At 38.4% G+C, this 15,417-nt stretch overlaps 1 protein-coding gene across 3 annotated transcripts in view; it reads left to right on the top strand.

Moving 5' to 3' along the window:
* Positions 1 to 15,417, top strand: part of FAF2 (Fas associated factor family member 2) — a 64,825-nt gene that overhangs the window by 30,746 nt on the left and 18,662 nt on the right. For all 3 annotated transcript variants that reach the window (XM_040630268.1, XM_008692343.2, XM_008692344.2), the window contains exon 2: positions 4,974 to 5,042. In XM_040630268.1, the coding sequence (XP_040486202.1) occupies positions 4,974 to 5,042 (69 nt within the window). The remainder of the gene's footprint in view (positions 1 to 4,973; positions 5,043 to 15,417) is intronic.

Genomic DNA, 15,417 nt, shown 5'->3' with positions numbered 1-15,417 from the left:
GCACATAGCTCATACTTAAGGAGTACAGAGTTGTGTTCTACCTCCTTGAAGGCATAGTATCTACACAATTATTTGTGGAGTTGTTTTGTACAGGATGTTTGTCTCTTCTGTCCTGTTTATTTATTCAGTTATGTGTTTATATGGACTCATGGATGTTTATTTTGTATTATAGTCTGTGACTATTTTGTTACTCAAATTGTACCATCTTTGGCTACTGGTAGTAGTAGCTCTTTGAGTTTACTCCTCCTGATATACCCCCATCATTGTGGGGTTCTTTTGGGCAGTTCCTTACTTTCTGGCACTAGGAGATTCTCTAGGCTCATCTTGTATATTTCCTGCCCTAGTCCTAGGATCACCCATTTTTCCAAGGAACCTGGTTCCTTTTTTTTTTTTTTTTTTTTTTGAAGATTTTATTTATTTATTTGACAGAGAGACAGCCAGTGAGAGAGGGAACACAGCAGGGGGAGTGTGAGAGGAAGAAGCAGGCTCCTAGCAGAGGAGCCTGATGTGGGGCTCCATCCCAGAACAACGGGATCACGCCCTGAGCCGAAGGCAGACGCTTAACGACTGCACCACCCAGGCGCCCCACATGGTTCCTTTTTTTTTTGAGAATGGTGTTAGCAACCAAAATCAGTGTACTTGCTACTGGGGTGCGTGTTGTTGCTTCTAGGTCCTCCCAGCTGATGGAACAGGGGCACACGTGTGTATGTACTAAGCCAAGGGTTTCTCTCTGTAACCATTCTATATTAAGCTAAACATGAGTTGATTCAGATGTCTCCAACTCTAATCCATTACCACATGGGTCATTCTAGCCTTCTCCCCTTGGTTATCTCTAACTTCCCACTTCAGCACTGAGAAACTGACCCCCCCCCCATTTACTTAATTATTCACTGCCTGTAAATGTCAATAGGTTTAGTGGCTTCAGATTGCCTTATGGCAAACACCTTTATCAACTGGAGAACAGCACTTATGTGCAGTTTCTTTTGCCTTTAGTCTTACAGATTCCACTCGTTTTCACAGCTACTTAGGTCCGCACCTTTCCTTTTCACCCCCTTTCAGTGAGGTTGTTTCATATATTTATAATACAATTAGGTTCTTTTGTCATAATCTGTGTTCCATCCTAGGATCCTCTGACCTTTTAAATATTTTTTTTAAATTTACATGCATTAAGATTGACTCTGCTGTGAAGTTCCATGGGTTTTGACAAATACATAGTGTCATATATCCATTTGTCTGAGTTTTTGCATTTGTTGTCCTGCCTAGAATACTCTTCCTGCATGTTTTTCCATGGCTGGACCCTTATCTTTCATCAGCTTTCTGCTGAAGTGTTAGGTCTTGTAGAGACTTTCCTTGAACACTCAATCCAAAGGAGTCCCGTAGCCTAAAAGAGTGTTCATTTTATTTGCTCTGTGTGTGGGGGGTTGTGGGGTTTTTTGTTTGTTTTATTTTGTTTTGTTTTGTTTTGTTTTTGGTCAGTCTGTCCCTGATAGGATATAAACTTAAAACAGGAACTGTGTTTGTATCCTGGATATCTAGAATACTGGGTCGGTGACATTTGTTGATAGATGAATAAATAGTCTTGCCCTAGGTGTGTCCAGCGTTGCTTATTCCTAGTTTGTGGTTTTAGTCCTCCTCAGTAGTGATCAAAAGCAGGCTTGTTCAGTTGGGCTTCCAGTTTACCCTGATGCACTACTTACAAAAGAGTTTTGCTTTGGTTAAGTGTTTTAGTATATTGAAGATGTGCAATTACTTTGTTCTCTCCTATAATGTTTATAACTCTTTTTTTTAAAAAAAAAAAGTTAATAAGTGACATATAGTATAGCCTCTCATAGTATGTAGAACTGTGCGATACCATGAATTTCCCAGTCTGGTGTATGTTAGAATTTACTGAGGAGCTTTAAAAAAAAAAGATTCCCAGGCTTCATCTCTGACTTACCTTCAGGAAGATGTTGCAGATTTGTGTTTGTAACGCCCAGCTTAACACCTAGTCAGAGCTTTTGGGATTTTAAAGCCCCAGGGTATGAATATACAATGAGACCTGGTGAGAATGTCTGGATGATTTCAGTTTATAGCAACAGTAATCAAAGCTTATACAAAAAGGTCTTTTTAATTTGAACTAACTTTTTCTGTAACTTTTTAGGTCCTTACTGTGTGCCAAGTAACTTCTGTAACGTTTTAAGTCTTTATTGTGTGCTATAGATATATTCCAGACACTGCCCTCAGGGAGCCTATATCTTCTGATAAGACAATGGAGTGAGTATAAATAATCATAGTAGAAGGCAGAAAATAACAGGTACATAAGAAAGATAGAAAACAATTTAAAGCAGAGCAGGCATTCACCCTGGGAAGAAGGTAAAAGTGGAGTCTAATTCTTACAGAGAATATATATCGAGGAGGGGAAACCCTGGGCATCAAGGCTGTGAGGAAATTGGAAGTTAAGGGGGAGCCTATTAAAAGTCAAAAGGCAGTAGCCAAATTGATAAAAGGCCTGGAATGGTCAGAAACTAAAGTCCAGACTGTTAGAACTGTCAAAGCCAGTGGTTTTGTGTTTTTTGTGTGTTTTTTTCCCCTTAATAGGACAGGGGAGGGGCAGAGGAGAGAGAATCTTAAGTAGGCTCCACACCCAGCGCAGAGCCTGATGCGGGGCTTGATCTCATGATCTGAGTCGGACTCTTAACCAGCTGAGCCACCCTGGCATCCCAAAGCCATTGGATCTATAGAGCTCTAGAGTAATTAACAGAGTTTTTCAACTTTAGTTTTGAAATTTGTACAGTATTTTAAACATAAAAAAATTTTTCCTATCAAAATTTATGTACTGGTCGGTTTTTTGTTTTTTGTTTTTTGTTTTAAATAGTTGCATACCATAATAATCCAAACTTCAGTTTTTTTGTTTTTTTAAGGTCTGGAAAGGACAACCAGGCCAAACTAAGTCCCTCGTGGTGCACATAAAGGAAACTAATCTTTTAGAATTAAATCGTAAAGAGTTAAAATGTGTCTGGTCCATGGTTACAGGGTACAGAATCAAGGCAAGAACCTCAGGCTTCTGATTCAGAAGTGCATGTTACCACATTATTGTGAGATTGAGATCAATTGCTTTTCTTCTGTTGCTTGCTGGTTGTTAAGAGGAGTTTCTTTAGAATAGAGACTTTATCCTATTCATCTCTGTATCTCTTGGGCATAATAAGTAGTAAAGAGAATAGATAATAGCAGTCGACGTCCAAAGAAGTCTAGGATTTAGCCTGTGGAAATTCTGGTCTTTAGATGTATGAACTGTTAGATTTATTAAGTATTGGACACCTAAAGGGAAATAGAAAATACTCTAGAAAGCTAGGATGGGGCCACATGATAGGAACACTTGAATGACAAGCTAAGGGTTTTGGAATTTACTATCCAATCAAAGTTTTGAGCAGTGGAGTAATACACATACATGCATGTACATATGCACACACACACGAAAATAATGATTTTGACAATTCAGTTGAAGTGTTATAAAAGCTTGATTAAAGATGAAGGATATGGGAATGAAATGTGGTTACAGATGTAATACAGAAAATGGTCAAAACTTGATTGTTGATGAAGTGTGGAGTTAAGGCATAGAGTACTCAGAAATGAGGCTGAGGTTTCCAAGGTCGTCTTTGCCTGTATATATATATATATTTTTTTTTTAAAGATTTTATTTATTTATTCGACAGAGACAGAGATAGCCAGCGAGAGAGGGAACACATTTTATTTATTTGAGAGAGAGAGAGAGAGAGAGAAGGAGCAGGAGGAGGGCCAGAGGGAGAGGGAGAAGCATACTCCCCGCTGAGTAGGGAGCCTGATGTGGGGCTCAGTCCCAGGACTCTGGGATCATGACCTGAGCGAAGGCAGACGCTTAACTGACTGAGCCACCCAGTAGCCCCTGCCTGTATATTTTGGAGGGTGGTGGTGTCATTAACACGTGTAGTGGTTTTAAATGATGCGTAAGAGCTATTGATGCCACATCTGGGTGGAAGTGTTGAATAGGCTCTTGGAAATATGCTGCTAAACTTCAGAAGAGATGGCAGGCCGAGAGCTTAAACAAGGAGTCATCTGAGTAGAAAGGGTGGTTGAAGACTAAGGATTAAATGAGATTGCCAGAGGGACACCTGGGTGGCTTAGTCGGGTAAGTGTCTTACTCTTGATTTCCATTCAGGTCCTCATTTCAGGGTCATGAGATTGAGCCCTGTGTCGGGCTCTGTGCTCTGCATGGAGTCTGCTTCAGATTCTCTCTCCCTCTCCCTCCCCCTCTACCCCTGCCTAAGTAGATAGATAAATAGATAAAATCTTTAAATGAGATTGCCAAGGAGGGGTAGGTATAGAGAGATGGAAACCAGGAGGAACACATCCTGAGGGAAATTCCATTTAAGGGGGTGGAAGAAGAGGAGCCAGAGAAGGAACAAAGTGAAATCTGAGAACAGTCCAAGGAGAAGGGAATAGGGAAGATGCTTATTATAGGGAAACCTATGAATAACAGATTCAGTTTTACACAGTTTGTATTATAAGCTAGGTTATATGCCAGTAGGTAAAATGATGTAAGTTACTGTAAGGCATTACATTTTGCAGGAAACCTGCATTATTATATTATTATGTATTATAAACAGAATTGTTGAACATTAAAGAATATTTTGCTGGACCCAGTGGTTGAAGATCTTTAATTTTTTAAACTTCAATTTGAGAGGAGAAATTGATTTTAATCAGTAGTCATCTTAATTGAAAGCCTTGAAGTTTTAAAGGGTAAGAAACTTTCATTCATTTTTCCTATGGGAGTGATACCTGCTGTAACTGACTAGATAAATTCTGAAGAGTGACATTTTTACCATACGTGAGCATCTGTCTTCAGTGCTGTCCAGCGTAGTTTCCCAGCAACATTCGTAAGTACAAGGGGTAAAAATATCTACATATTTACTGTTGGTTTCTCCCTATGTAACTTTTTGGTTTTTCCTTCTTTTCAGGATCTGACTGGCATAGAATCTATGGATCAATGTCGCCATACCTTGGAACAGCATAACTGGAACATAGAGGTATAGTAGGGTTCATTCTGAGCTGCTTTCTTTTTTCCTGGTTTAAGAATGAACCAAAGACATGTATTTTTTCACAGCAGGAATCCTTTTCATAGACGTCGGGGTTTTTTTTGTTGTTGTTGTTTTAATTTATAGCTCTTTAGTCTTTAAAAATAAATGTGTGGGAAAACTAAAAATTATGATCAAAGTTTATTATAAAATTTTACGGAAGATGGTGACCAGATCCCTCTGTATAGTGCCCCTCTCTATTTTTTTTTCAGTGGCTCTTAAGGAAAACTCGATTTTTATATATTTGATTTGTAACCAAATACCTTAATGTGAACTTTCTTATTACATATTTTATGGTTTATTCTTTTGGATTTTCTAGGTGGCTGTGTCATCTGCAACTCAATGATTTTTTTTTCCATATATAGATCTTTTGTTTCTTTTACTTGATCATTGAATTTCTAGAACTTCATAACAGTGTCACTTAATAATGGTAATAGCAAACACTGACCTCACTATATGTCTCTAATGTTTTATTATGAAGTGTGATGTTATTTTGAAATAGATCACTAGAAATTAAGCTCCATGAGAACAGAGATTTTTTTTTGGTTTTGTTAACTGCTGTCTTCCTAGCATCTAAAACATTCCAGCACATCATACGCTCTCAATAAATATCTGCCGACTATCTTCCAATCTTAGTATATTCGTAGATCTCTGTTGAGATTACTATGTTTTAATTATAGTATGTTATTTGAATAGGATGCTAGATTTCTGGAAATATATTCCTAAATTACATTTAGTTATTCAACATACTTTTGAGGAATTAAATTCTAGGCTCTGGTATTATACCAGAGAACAAGACTAATATCCTACTCTCAGGGAGCTTAATTCTAGATAATTTTAATTTTTAATAAATGCTGTGAATAAGATGAGTATAGGAAATGTCACAGGATCTCGGAGTTATTTTAAATAAGGTGGTGAAGTAAGGCATTTCTGAGGAGGTTATATTTGAGCTGACAACTAAATGATGAAAAGGAATGATGAATGTGAACATTTGGGGCAGAGAATGCATTTTAGGCAGAGGGAATGATGTTGCTCTGTATGATAATTTTGTGCTATCTTCTTGGTAGATTTTTATTTCAAACATGTGCTGGCTTTATAAGATGACTGACTTGATAAAATGAATTGAGAAGGGTACATAGCATAGATTTGAAAGAAAGCACTTAAAAATTTGTTTCTGCCAGTTCTCTTATTAACTTATTCATGTTTTCCCCCATCCATAATTTCTTTGCTACATCTTTCTTTTTTTTTTTTTGACTTATTAAAATTCAGTTAATTAACATAATGTATTACTGGTTTCAGAGATAGAGGTCAGTGATTGATCAGTCTTTTATAATACCAGTGCTCATTACATCATGTGCCCTTCTTAATGTCCATCACCCAGTTACCCCACCCCCCCACCTCCCTCCCCTCCAGCAATCCTCAGTTTGTTTCCTATGATTAAGAGTCTCTTGGAGTGCCTGGGTGGCTCAGTCGTTAAGCGTCTGCCTTCAGCTCAGGTCATGATCCCAGTGTTCTGGGATGGAGCCCCGCATCAGGCTTCCTGCTCAGCAGGAAGCTTGCTTCTCCCTCTCCCACTCCTGCTTGTGTTCCCTCTCTTGCTGCCTCTGTCTCCGTCAAATAAATAAATAAAATGTTTAAAAAAAAAAAGGAGTCTCTTATGGTTTGTCTCCCTCTCTGATTTTGTCTTGTTTTATTTTTCCTCTCTTCCCCTATGATCCTCTGTTTTGTTTCTTAAATTCCACATATGAGTGAAATCATATTTCTCTGATTGACTTGTTTCACTTAACATAATACCCTCTAGTTCCATTCACATCATTACAAATGGCAAGATTTCATTTTTTTTGATGGCTGAGTAGTATTCAATTGTGTGTGTGTGTGTATGTATACACACACATACCACTTCTTTATCCATTCATCTGTCAATGGACGTCTGGGCTCTTTCCATAGTTTGGCTGTTTTGGACATTGCTGCTATAAACATTGGGGTGCAGGTGCCCCTTCGGATCACCACATTTGTATCTTTGGGGTAAATACCTAGTAGTGCAATTGGCTGGGTCATAGGGTAGGTCTATTTTCAACTTTTTGAGGAACCTTCATACTATTTTCCAGAGTGGCTGCACCACCTTGCATTCCCACCAACAGTGTAAGAGGGTTTCCCTTTCTCCACATCCTCGCCAACATCTGTTGTTTCCTGACTTGTTAATTTTAGCCATTCTGACTAGTGTGAGGTTGCTACATCTTTCTTGATAAGCTTTGTTAAGAGATACTTTTTTCTTGGAGATTTTCAAGTTTTTTTTTAGCATAGGCTGTACAAAGTAGCATATCTTCTACTTTTTTCTGTATCTCTTCTGTTAGCCCCCTCTTCTCATTGTGGTTTTTTTTTTTTTTTTTTTTTTTTTTTTTATTTTATTTGTCAGAGAGACCACAAGCAAAGGGAGGGGCAGACAGAGAGAGGGAGAGGGAGAAGCAGGCTCCCTGCTGAGCAAGGAGCCTGATGCAGGACTTTACCCTGGGATATTGACCTAAGCCAAAGGCAGGCATTTAACTGAGCCACCCAGGCATCCCCTCATTGTTTATTTTTATTTCATTTTATTTTATTTTTTTAAGATTTTATTTATTTATTTGACAGCGAGAGAGAGAACAGAAGCAGGGGGAGTGGGAGAGGGAGAAGCAGGCTTCCCGCTGAGCAGGGAGCCTGATGCAGGGCTCGATCCCAGAACACTGGGATCATGACCTGAGCCGAAGGCAGATGCTTAATGACTGAGCCACCCAGGCACCCCTCGTTGTTTATTTTTAATATTTTATTCATTTATTTATTTGAGAGAGAGAGCATGAACACGAATGGGGGGAGGGGCAGAAGGAGAGGGTGAAGCAAACTCCCCACTGAGCAGGGAGCCCATTGCTGGGCTCGATCCCAGGACCCCGAGATCATGACCTGAGCAGAAGGCAGAGACGCTTAACCAACTGAGCCACTCAGGCAGCCCTCATTGTTTTTATTATGTTTTCCTTTTTAAAAAATGAGACTTGCTAGAGACTGGTTTATTTTAATTTTTTGTGTGTTTGGTTTATAAATAGCTCTTGTATTTATCAGTTCTTTTTTTCTGTTTTTGTTTGTTTGTTTTTGTTTTTTTTTAATTTAAGAAAAATCTGGAGTGCCTGGGTGGCTCAGTCAGTTAAGTATCTGCCTTCGGCTCAGATCCTGATTCCAGGGTTCTGGGATTGAACCCCACATCCGGCTCCCCCTCTCTCTCTGCCACTCCCCCTACTTGTGCTCTCTCTCTCTCAAATAAACAAAATCTTTAAAAGAAAAGAAAAAGAAAAATCTACTTTCACACTTTAGTAGGTTTATATTCTTCTTAGCATTTTTATAGCTTGGTTTTTTATGTTCGTTCTTGCATTTAAGGCTGTGAATTTTCTTCTGAAAATACATTTTTAAAGTTTAGATTTTCTTTTTTGACCCAAAAGTTATTTAGGAACATATTTGGAATTCTTAGCTTGTTTTTTTGTTTATCCTTTTATATTAATCTTTTATTTTATTTCATATAGGCGTGTATTGAGGTCCTTGTGGGTTAGTAATGTTGCATTAACATTATGGGATATATTTTTTTATTTTTATTTATTTTTGAAGATTTCATTAATTTATTTGAGAGAGAAAAAGACAGAGATAGAGCACAGAGCAAGAGCAGAGGGGATAGGGGAGGGGCAGAGGGAGAGGGAGAAAGCAGACTCCCCGCCGAGCAGGGAGCCTGACATGGGACTCAATCCCAGGACCCCGAGATCATGACCTGAGCCAAAGGCAGACGCTTAACAAACTGAGCCACCCGGATGCCCCGAGATATATTTTTTTAATATTTTAAACTTAGAGAAAAATACAGAGATAAGGTGAAAAGCCATGTACTTACCTTCCAGCTCCTGAAAGCCAGGCATTTTGCAATACTTGTTTCAAGTTTCTTTTAAACAAATATGGATAAAACAATCAACAAAACTGAAAGAATAGGAGAAGATATTTGCAAATGACGTATCTGGTAAAAGGTTAATATCCAAAATCTATAAAGAATTTATCAAACTCAACACCTAGAAACCAAATAATCCAGTTAAGAAATGGGCAGAAGATATCCAGATGGCTAACAGACACATGAAAAGATCCTCAACGTCATTCATCATAGGGGAAATACAAATCAAAACCACGATGTGAGGTCCTGGGGCGCCTGGGTGGCACAGCGGTTAAGCGTCTGCCTTTGGCTCAGGGCGTGATCCCGGCGTTACGGGATGGAGCCCCACGTCAGGCTCCTCCACTATGAGCCTGCTTCTTCCTCTCCCACTCCCCCTGCTTGTGTTCCCTCTCTCGCTGGCTGTCTCTATCTCTGTCAAATAAATAAATAAAATCTTAAAAAAAAAAACAAAAAACACCACGATGTGATACCACCTCACACTTGTCAGAATGGCTAAAATGAACAACACAGGAAAGAACAGGTGTTGGCGAGGATGCAGAGAAAGGGGAACCCTCTTGCACTATTGGATGGGAATGCACACTGGTGCAGCCACTCTGGAAAACAGTACAGAGATTCCTCAAGAAGTTAAAAGTAGAACTACCCTACAGTCCAGCAATTGCAAATTAGGTATTTACCCAAAGGATACAAAAATAAAGATTCCATGGGGTACATGCACCCCAGTGTATATATAATATATATATGGCAGCATTATCAACAATAGTCCAAATGGCCATCGACTGATGAATGGATAAAGAAGATGTTGTTTGTGTGTGTGTACACACACACGCACACACACACACACACAGTGGAATATTGCTCAGCCAACAAAAAGAATGAAATCTTGCCATTTGCAATGATGTGGATGGAACTAGAGTGTATTATGTTAAGTGAAATAAGTCGGTCAGAGAATGACAGATACCATATGATTTAACTCATGTGGAATTTAAGAAAAAAAAAACAGATGAACGTATGGAAAGGAGGAAAAAAGAAATTATAGAGAGGGAAACAAACCATAAGAGACTCTTAATGATAGAGAACAAACTGAGGGTTGATGGAGGGAGGTGGAGGTGGGTGGGGTATGAGCTAGATGGGTTATGGGCATTAAGGACGGCATTTGTGATGAGCATTGGGTGTTGTATGTAAGTGATGAATCACTGAATTCTACTCCTGAAACTAATACTGCACTGTATGTTAACTAACTAGAATTTATATAAAAATTTGAAAAAAATGCATATGTAAAAAATATAAATGAAAAATTAAAAAAAATAAATATGGATAAAATCACACCCATGTAAGTTGCTTACATGTCATCCCTGTCCAACCCCCCACCTCCTTTCTTTTCCTTCTTTTTAAGAAGTAATCACTATTGACAACTAGGTGTTTATCAAGGAATGTGTTTTTTTGTGTGAGATAGATTTGGTGTCTGTATTCAATCAAGCTTATTACATGTATAATTAAAATCTGCTATTTCCTGGGGTGCCTGGGTGGCGCAGTTGGTTGAGCATCCAGCTCTTGGTTTTGACTCAGATTATGATCTCTGGGGTTGTGGAATCGAGCCCTGTGTCGGATTTATTTCTCACTGGTGGTGTCTTTTTTTCTAATTACAAAAACAATACATGTCTACCCCAAGTTTAAAATACAGAGTTGATAAAGTTTAAAATGAAAGTTCTTGGGGCACCTGAGTGGCTCAGTTGGTAGAGAATCAGACTGTGATTTTGGCTCAGGCCATCATCTTGGGGTTGTGGGGTCGAGCCCCACATTAAGCTCCACGCTGGGCTTGGCGCCTGCTTGAGATTCCCTCTCTCCCTCTGCTTGCCCCCAGTTGTGCGCTCACACTCTCTAAAAAAAAAATTAAAAAAAAATAGGCAATGTCCAATGAAATCTAATTTAACTATGCAATTTAAGACTATGGGCCTAGGGGCCCTGGGTGGCTCAGTTGGTTAAGCATCTGCTTACAGCTCGGGTCATGATCTCAGGGTCCTGGGGTTGAGCCGCATGTCGGGCTCCCTGCTCATCAAGGAGTCTGCTTTTCTTTCTCCTTCTGCTCCTGCCCGCTGGTGCTTTGTGTGTGTGTGTGTGTGTGTCTCTCTCTCTCAAATAAATAAAATCTTAAAAATATAGAAAATAAAATGAAAGTTCTTGGTAATCACACTTGAGATAACCATGTTTGATTTTTTTTTTTTTTTAAGATTTTATTTATTTATTTGACAGAGATAGAGACAGCCAGCGAGAGAGGGAACACAAGCAGGGGGAGTGGGAGAGGAAGAAGCAGGCTCATAGAGGAGGAGCCTGACGTGGGGCTCGAACCCGGAACGCCGGGATCACGCCCTGAGCCGAAGGCAGACGCTTAACCGCTGTGCCACCCAGGCGCCCCTATGTTTGATGTTTTAATATATGTTTCCCGTGTTAATAACAAATATATCAAAGAAATTCTAATCTTTTGTACATGCTGTGGAAAGGCAGTGCATGGTGCAGATAAAGTACATTAATTTTGTTTTATTTTTGGGGAGACACTTTCTAATTTTACATGGTTTTGACTATGTGACACAGACAAGTGGCTGTTAGAGCTTTCTTGTAATATCTCAGTATCAGAGGGTGCTTTTTGCTTTGAATTCTACTTTGTTGTGTTAATATTGTTGCCTCTGCTTTTCTTTATTGATTTTCAGTTACCTAGTATAATGTCAACCATCCTTTAATAGGAAATAACTTACTAAAATATTAAAAGCTTGTTGCAGAAATACCTGTGCACATGTGCATACCCACACAAAGAATTCCAAAAAGCATAAAGAAGAAAATGCTCTCCCTTAGTTCCACCATTTCTTAGATAGCTGGTGTTAAGTTTTAGTGTATATCCTTTTGGATTTTTTATATTTATTTATAAGACTCCATAGATTGAAGTATAATTTTCTTGTTACACAAGTGGGATTATGTCATCTTTACAGTTTTTTTCACTTTAGTCTATTTTAGTAACTCATAAAAATAATACATGAAATACATTAAAATAATCCTGGCTTTAAAAAGTTCAAAGCCTAAGACAAAATATGAAAAAAAAATCCCATTCAAATCACATTCTTATCACAATCTCTTAGTCTTAAACTCCCAATGTAGTAATATTAACATTTTTTAATTTGTTTCCAGATATTTTTATGCCTGTTTAAAAATATATGTGTATATTTTCCCCCAGGTAACCCGGAGGTTCTCAAACTTTTTCATGCCACTGTTTATACTTAAGAATTATTGAGAACCTCCATAGAGCTTCTGTTTATATTGTTTTATCAATTGATATTTATTACCATATTACAAATTAAAACTGAAAAAAATTTTATTTCATCTTAAAATTAGTAAACTCATTACATGTTAAAATAAATTTTTGCAAATCTCTTTAATGTCTGGCTTAATAGAGGAAAAAAACTGGATTTTCATCTGCACTGCCTTTAGCCTGTTGTGATACATCATTTTAGTTGAAGTATGTGAAGAAAATCCAGTTTCACCCAATTATAGTTGGAAATGGGAGGAGTATTTCAATAGCCTTTCCAGATGACCATGGATGTTCTCTGATACTATGGTAGTTTCTTAAGGGTTAGTTGTAACATGGAATTTGAAACCATATGAAGGAACTTTTCATTCTCTTTTACTTTGAAATCTATTGATCTGTCTTGCATTTTTTTGTTTAGTTTCTTATGAATGGTCTTTTTTTTTTTTTAAAGATTTATTTATTTATTTTATGGGGCGCCTGGGTAGCGCAGTCGTTGAAGCGTCTGCCTTCGGCTCAGGGCGTGATCCCGGCATTCCGGGATCGAGTCCCACATCGGGCTCCTCCGCTGGGAGCCTGCTTCTTCCTCTCTCACTCGCCTGCTGTGTTCCCTCTCTCACTGGCTGTCTCTCTGTCACATAAATAAATAAAATCTTTAAAAAAAAAAAAAAAGATTTATTTATTTATTTTAGAGAGAGGGTGCATATGCGAGCTGGGACAAAGCAGAGGGGGAGGAACAAGCAGACTCCATCTGAGCAGGGAGCCTCTCTTGTTGGAGCTTGATTCCACAACCCTGAGATCATGACCCCAGTCAAAATCCAAGAGTTGTATGCTCAACTGACTAAGCCACCCAAGCTCCCCATGAATGGTCTTTTGAATGTAGTTTAGTAGTTTGACATACAATTTTCTGAGGGGCATCACTTTTCTTCAGTTCTTTTTTTGAGGTCTAGTCTTAATTTTTATTTATTTTACTTAAAAATGTTTTTTATTGAGGTGTAATTGACATATAATATTATATTAGTTTTAGATATACAACATAATGATTCGGCGTTTGTATATATTGTGAAATGATCACTACAATAAGTCCTGATTAGTGTCTGTCAACATACATAGTTATAGATTTTTTTTTCTTGCAATGAAAACTTTTAAGATCTGTTTTTCTTCAGTTTATTACCTCCCATCATCCTTGAAGCCCAGTGGCTACTCACCTTTTGCTTTGTGCCTTGACCTTGCCTGTGGAGAGAATGTGTGGGAATAGGTGGCTTCAGGATGCTGGATCCAGTCGTCTTTTTCTTAAATTATACTTCTAGTCCTTCTTTCCTGTGTTGAACTTCCCCCATACCTGTTTCCCAAGAATAAACTGTTCCTTAAAAGCTTTTATGAGTCAGAAGTGGAATTGGCAGCAGCAGCTATCAGATAAGCTCTCTGGTGTCTGCCACCTGCTTTAACCCCCCATTACTTCTGTAGGTATTGTTGTCTTCTGTAGAAAGCCAAACCATGAGCACCAGTTTAAAGAGGAAATCCAGGCACATCTAACAAGGTAGTGCTGGTGGTTGGCAGGAGGCTGTCAGTTCCCTGCCATGTGAAATGCTCTATGTGACTGCTTGAGTATTCTCCCAACATGGTAGTTGACTTCATGTCTAACTTGACTGTGTCTGTGTTAAAACTACTTCCGGTCTCTCCTTCACCATCCTGAGCTTCGTGCTTGCGTTGTCACTCCCCTTGTCACTCCCCTCCCCAAGGTCCCACTGAAAGGTGATTGACATTGCACTTTGTAAGGATCTTTGACCATTGCATGATTTCATAACTTCAAGCATTGGTTATTTGGGAAATAGTGTTCACTGAATTAATACAGATCTTCCAAGTGTTGCATTTTACTATATAATTTCATGTGTTAATAGCACCACCCTACTCATCAGAAAAGCTTTTAAAAGGTATTAGGAAATTCCCAAGTTTACAATGGCAAATACAAGTTTTTCAAAATTCGAATTTTTGCCTGGAAGCTCTAATTTATAATTGACAACAATTGCTGTGGGTTTTAACTAACAGCTTTATTATTGATATGTAATTCACATACCAAACAGTTCACCCATTTAAAATGTGAAATTCAGTAGTTTTTAGTATAGTCACAAAGTTGTGCAGCCATTACCACCATCAATTTTAAAACATTTTCCCAAAAATGTTTTAGAATATTGAGAACATTATCCCAAAAAGAAACCCCATACCCTTTAGCTATTACCCACCCACTTCTATCCCTCCCTGCTCCTAAGCAACTACTAATCTACTTTCTGTTTATAGATCTCCCTTTTCTGGACTTCTGTATGAATGGAATCATAGAACGTGGTCGTTTGTGACTGGCTTCTTCCACATAACAATATTTTCAAGGTTCATCCATGTTGTAGCATGTATCAGTACTGCATTCCTTTTTTTGTATTGTGAAATATACATAACGTAAAAGTTTACCATTTTAACCGTTCTTAAGTTTACAATTTTTTTTTTTAAAGATTTTATTTATCAGGGCGCCTAGATGGCTTAGTCATTAAGCTTCTGCCTTCAGCTCAGGTCATGATCCCAGGGTAATGGGATTGAGTTCCTCGGCGGGCTCCCTACTCAGTGGGAAGCCTGCTTCTCCCTCTCGCACTCCTCTGCTTGTGTTCTCTCTCTGGCTGTCTCTCTGTCAAATAGATAAATCTTTAGAATAAATAAATAAATAAATAAATAAATAAATAAATAAATAAATATTTTATTTATCTATTTGACAGAGAGGGAAAAAGCACAAGCAGGGGGAGTTGCACAGGGAGAGAGAGAAGCAGGCTTCCCACTGAGTAGGGAGCCCAGGGCCCTGGGATCATGACCTGAGCCAAAGGCAGACGCTTAACTGACTGAGCCAGCCAGGCATCCCATAAGTTTACAATTTTGTTGCATTAAGTACATTTACATTGTTGTGACAGTGGTAGCACTGTCCATTTTCAGAACTTTTTCATCATCCCAAACTGAAACTCTGTACTTACTAAACAATTATTTCCCATTATTCTCTTCCCCTGCCTTGGTAACCACAATTCCACTTTTTGTCTCTACAGAAT

Source organism: Ursus maritimus, unplaced genomic scaffold (assembly GCF_017311325.1).
Source record: "Ursus maritimus isolate PB19 unplaced genomic scaffold, ASM1731132v1 scaffold_15, whole genome shotgun sequence".
NCBI lineage: Eukaryota > Metazoa > Chordata > Mammalia > Carnivora > Ursidae > Ursus > Ursus maritimus.
The sequence above is the reverse complement of the archived record's forward strand: the minus strand, read 5'-3'. Positions and strand labels throughout refer to the sequence as shown.